The 5744-nt window shown below is 43.4% G+C and overlaps 1 protein-coding gene across 1 annotated transcript; it reads right to left on the reverse strand.

The window, feature by feature from the left end:
* Positions 1–960: 960 nt before the first annotated feature.
* gprc5ba (G protein-coupled receptor, class C, group 5, member Ba) lies at positions 961–5524 on the reverse strand (the record flags this gene model as incomplete). The annotated part of the gene is made up of 2 exons (XM_048594163.1): positions 4503–5524; positions 961–1070 (listed from the first exon to the last, which is right to left on the reverse strand). Coding segments are annotated over exons 1-2 (1122 nt in total), but the record flags the coding sequence as incomplete, so codon positions are not given.
* Between the last annotated feature and the right edge of the window lie 220 nt (positions 5525–5744).

The raw sequence follows: 5744 nt of genomic DNA on the forward strand, positions 1-5744 counted from the left end.
CATCCAGAGATTAATTTTAAAAGTCACCCCCATTTCAACAAAAGTATCCATACCCCGCCAACCTCTTGAACCCAGCATCTCAGTGTATTTTTCCACTCCACCTGACTCCCAGCTCTGAGCGTAACAATTACTTGGGCTTCCTCAGCTTTGGAAATTGCCCATAATCCCAGTAGCACTGCGGGCACTACAAGCTGCTACCTAATACAATCTCCTCCAGGAGAAGTCTTGCCTTAAAGCAACAAACCATTGAATTCACCATAAAATTGCTGCTCGGCAGCCATTTGGGATATTGGGCACACCACACCTTGTCCTCCCCAACATCTCTATCTAATTTTTAGCCAGGATTTGGGGCTGGGCTGGTGTGTGGGGAACCCATAATTGTGTCCCGTACAGGACACAGTCTACCACTACTTGCAAATCAATTCAGAAAAACAGAGCATTTAATACAGCCTAAAAAAAGTTAAGGTTTGGCTAAAATAACTTCTTTTAAAAAAGAAAAAATGGAGGGTAACCTATGAAAACATTTCTTAATGGGGATGTTGAGCTCAATTGAATAAGTCACCCACAAGAACAGAAAGCTGAGATTGCACATACACTGGTTCAGTTTCTGTTGGCAGCTGGGGAAGATGGTGCAGTTAAGGCTAGAGACTTTACATAGACAGTGAGCCTGTAAAATAGTTGCTTATTTTAAGTCCATGTATGACAGCAAAGGCGGAAATGTTATATGTTGAAACATATTGGAATTTTAATTTAATATTTGACAAGATAATTACCTAACACTGCAGAAGATGTTTTTAATAATTCCAAACCATATAGTTTCAAACATGATTTTGTTGATATTCTATGATTGGCTTGTATTAATTTACAATTTCTCCACTTTTAGATAAAGTTAAAACATAGCTTTTCCAACAAGAGTTTAAGGGTCAACAAAATTTTCTTTATAAGAAAAAAAAAACTTACATTTCCACCATTAAGAACAACTGCCATTTCAGTGGGTTGGTAGACATTACTGCGAAGTTGAATATTTGGTCTATGACCCAGACTGCCATTGCGAAATCCTGATTTAAAAGCTGTGGTGGGGTAAAATAAAAGACAAAAATTTGCATAGTAGTATAAAACCAAAATGATACAACTAAACCTCAAACTCCAAAATCCAATATTTTATTCCATTACTTCAGTGCATGACCTAGCTAAAAAGAAATCCCAGTAATCAAGAGAAACCAATGTATGACGTCTTACAACATTTGAATGCAGTAAACACTTCTAGTTAATATGCCTGTGCAGCCTTTCCAGCAGCCAGTATTTTTCTAGAAACATTCAGTAATATCAAAGAACCAAAAACAAATACAGCACAGGAACAGGCCCTTCAGCCCTCCAAGGCTGTGCTGACATATTTTGCCTTTCCATACTAAAACAGTCTTCATTTACTGGATCCACATCTTTCTATTCCCTGCCTATTCATGTATTCGTCCAGGTATTTCTTGAAAGCTGCTATTGTGTCTGCTTCCACCATCACATTGCAGGCACTCACTACCCTTTGAGAGAAAAGCTTGTCTCGCACATTTCTTGCAAACTCCTCCACTACCCTCACCGCGCCCCCCCCACCCCCCCCCCCCCGAACCCCCCCACCCCCGAACCTGTGTCCCCTAGTAATTGACCCCTCCACCCTGGAAAAATGCCTCATACTTTCCACTCTATCCATGCCATTCACAAAGTATAAACATCTATCAGGTCACCCCTCAATGTCCTGCATTCTGGTGAAAACAAACCCAGTCTAGCCAACCATTCTTCATAGCTAAGAAACCCCATATCAAGCAACATCCTAGTATACCTTTTCTCTACCCTCAAAGCATCCACATCCTTCTGGTAGCCAGAGATGGTGGTGGCCAGAACTGTACACAATATTCCAAGAGTGGCCTCACTAAAGTTCTTTAAGCTGCAGCATAACTTGTCTAACCTCATATTCAATGCCCCTTCCAATGAAGGCAAGCATGCCATTGGCCTTTTAAAAAAATACTACCTCATCTACCTGCACTGCCACCTTCAGTGATCTGTGGACCTGCACATCCAGATCCCTCTGCATATCAATACTCAGGGTTCTGCCATTCATTGTATAATTTCCATCTGTATGTGACCTTCCAAAATGCATCACCTCATATCTGTCCCTCTGTTATTTTTCTGCCCATACCTCCAACTGATCTATATCCTCTGACAATCCTCCTCACTATCCACAACTCCTTCAATCTTTGTATCATCTGCAAACTTATTAGACCAGCTACATTTTCCTCCAAATCATCATACAGACCATGAACAGCAGAGGTCCCAGAACTGATCTCTATGGGACACCAATAGTCATAATCCTCATTCCAAAAAACAACCTTCCACCACTACCCTCTGTCTCCTATGACAGAGACAGTTCTGTATCCATCTTGCCAGTTTACCCCGATACCATGTGACACCACCTTTTGTACCAGTCTGCCATGAGGGACCTTGTCAAAAGCTTTACTGGAGTCCATGTAGACAACATCAACTGCTTTTCCTTCAATCATCTTTGTCACCTCCTCAAAAGACTTGATCAATTAGTGAAGCACAATCTCCCTCACACAAAACCATGCTGTTTATTGTTCATAAGACCATTTGTTTCTAAATGCGTATGGATCTTGTCTCAGAATCTTTTCCAATAAATTTCCCTTCCACCAACATGAGGCTCACAGGTCTGTAATTTCCAGGTTTATCTCTGTTACCCTTCTTAAACAATGGGTCAACATTGGTTATTCTCCAGTCCTCTGGGACCTCACCTATGAGCAAAGAGAATACAAAGATGTTTGTCAATGCTCCAGCAATTTGTTCTTTTGCCTCCCTTAATATTCTGGGATAGATCCCATCAGGACCCAGAGATCTATCTACCCTAATACTTTTGAAGATGCACAACACCTCTTCCTTTTTAATAGCAACTTGGCTTAGAAATTCAACACGACCTTCCCTGATATCATCCTCCACCAATTCCTTCTCTTTGGTGAATACTGACATAAATTATTTGTTTAGGGCCTCACCTAAATCTGGCTCCATACACAGATTCCCTCCTTTGTCCTCGAGTGGACCAACCTTTTCCCTGGCTACCCTTTTGCTTTCTACAAGAAACTTTGAGATTCTCCTTAATCCTGTTTGCTAATGACTTTTTATGACCCCTTATAATTCCTTACTGAAGTTCGTTCCTACTTATATGCTTCAAGGGCTTTGTCAGTTCCCATGCTCCTAGATCTTATGTATGCTTCCCTTTTCTTTTTGACAATGGTCATAACATCCCTGGTCATCCAACGTTCATGTAACTTGCCCATTCCTATCCTTCATTCTCACTGCAACGTGCCATTCCTGAACTCCTATCAACTGCCATTTTAAATATTCCCATGTGTCCAATGTGGATTTACTTTCAAACAGCCACCTCCAGTCAACACTCTCCAGTTGCTACCTGATATTGTTGTAGTTCACCTTCCCCCAGTTGGACACCTTCACCTGAGGACTGCTGTTATCCCAATCCACGAGTATCTTAAAACTCACTGTATTATGATAACACCTCCCAAAATAATCCCCCACTGAAACTTCACTCACCTGGCTGCACTCATTACCCAAAACCAAGTCCAGTATAACCCCTTCCCTGGTCAGACTGTTTATGTATTGTAAAGAATGCCTCCTGAATGGTCCTTACAACTTCTGTCCCATCCAAGAGGATTAGATAGAGTGGACAGTGGGAGCCTTTTTCCTCGGATGGTGATGGCTAGCACGAGGGGACATAGCTTTAAATTGAGGGGTGATAGATATAGGACAGATGTCAGAGGTAGGTTCTTTACTCAGAGTAGCAAGGGCGTGGAATGCCCTGCCTGCAAAAATAGTAGACTCGCCAACTTTAAGGGCATTTAAATGGTCATTGGATAAACATATGGATGATAATGGAATAGTTTAGGTTAGATGGGCTTCAGATTGGTTTCACAGGTCGGCGCAACATCGAGGGCCGAAGGGCCTGTACTGCACTGTAATGTTCTATGTTCAATATTCTAAGCCCCTAGCATGCAGCCAGTCCTAGTCAATACATTGGAAGTTTAAATAAAAATCACCCACTAGGGCAACCCTGTTTTTACATCTTTCCAAAATCTGCCTACATATTCTCTACCCCCCCCCACTGGCTGTTGGGAAGCCTGTAGTGTACCCAACATTGTCATTTCACCCTTCCTATCCCTGACTTCTACCCATATTACCGAGCTGCACCAGTCCTCTATGAATCCTCCCACGGTATAGTTGAGAGGGACTCCAATATCTCGCAGTAAAAATGGAATGAATTAACTCGTGGGCAGGACTATTGATCTCCCATTTTCTACGTGTTACCCGGGAAATCATGCATTTCTTTTTGGCTAGAGGAAAGAAAGGCAACAATAAATGGAAACTCGATGTTTCTCAGTGAGGCAAACTTTGCCAAAAGTGCCAAACAAGGAAAGGTTTTTCTTTACCTGCCCCAGATTCATCCAAAGAGAAAGCCTTATTTTCCATGTAACTGCGCGGAAGTTGTAATTCTTCTTCAAAGTTCGTCTCCCGAATTCTTGGCTGAACGGCATCGAAGTAATCAGGAGGGGTTTGTTTGTTTGGGACGATGGTGCAATGGAGCTCGGGGATAGCGTGAAACAGTAGGAACACCCAGCCGTTAGAAACCAGCGCGATGGAGAGGGATGGGTCATCCCAAAGGGGCTGCTTCTTCAGTTCCCTGTTGCCATACAGATACATGACAATCCATGCCACCCAGATCAGGATGGACAAGCACATGGTCACAAGCACACAGGCTCCGTTCTTCTTCCACTTGTTGTGCTTTCCACACAAGCTCAAGGTGGAGAGCAACAGAGTAACAGCCATCAGGAACATTACGTAAATCGATGCCATGACAAAGTCCATCTGCTCATATTGACAAGCAGACTGATGGTTTCGGACTATAGTCAGAATTAACCACTCCACTGCAATGATCACCTGCACCAGCATCAGGCAGACTGCAATGCCAGTCAGCAACCAGCCTGATGGCCCTTTGCCATGGGAACCCAACTGGCGCAGTCTCCAAGCCTGAGCCAACAAACAGGAAAAGCACAGGGCAAATAAAACTCCCCATAAAAACCTCCGGGTCGGGCACGTTCTCTCATCCTCGGGGATAATAAATGCAAACGATAGTCCAAACAGGCCGAGGGTGCCAAACAAGAACAGGAACTGGATTCCCAGGGGACTCCTCTTTTCTTTATCTTTAATAAATGGCAGCTTCACCAACAGAATGAGCATCAGTAAGAATGCAGTCAGTACGCCAGCTCCGGCCACTGCCTCCACAACGATCCCCCAGATAACATCCAGGCTGCACAGGTTCACGTAGTGAGCCAGGAGTTTTAATCCGCAGCCTTGGTGCGGAACCGGGTTCGTCGTGTTCTGAGAGGAGCCGTAATTAATCACCGAGAGAAGGACCAACGATGCAGCTGGAAGCGGTTTCATGGTTCCCACGGAGAAGCTGCAATGGGGAAGGAATGAAACAGGTAAACGTTAGCTCCAGGTATGGCTGCATTGTACGGCCAAGCAGCGACTGGGAGTGTTTTGCTGCTTTGGAAGCTTCGCTGTGAAAAGATTAATGTTTGAATTAGACAGCGCTGCAACTTCTTTAGTTATTTAAACAGATTCACACAAACAGCTCTCACCCTCGTTCAACTCATTTTTAAAATCAACCC

The sequence above is a fragment of the Rhincodon typus genome, unplaced genomic scaffold (assembly GCF_021869965.1).
Source record: "Rhincodon typus isolate 14 unplaced genomic scaffold, sRhiTyp1.1 hic_rhity00006536, whole genome shotgun sequence".
NCBI classification, from domain to species: Eukaryota; Metazoa; Chordata; class Chondrichthyes; order Orectolobiformes; family Rhincodontidae; genus Rhincodon; species Rhincodon typus.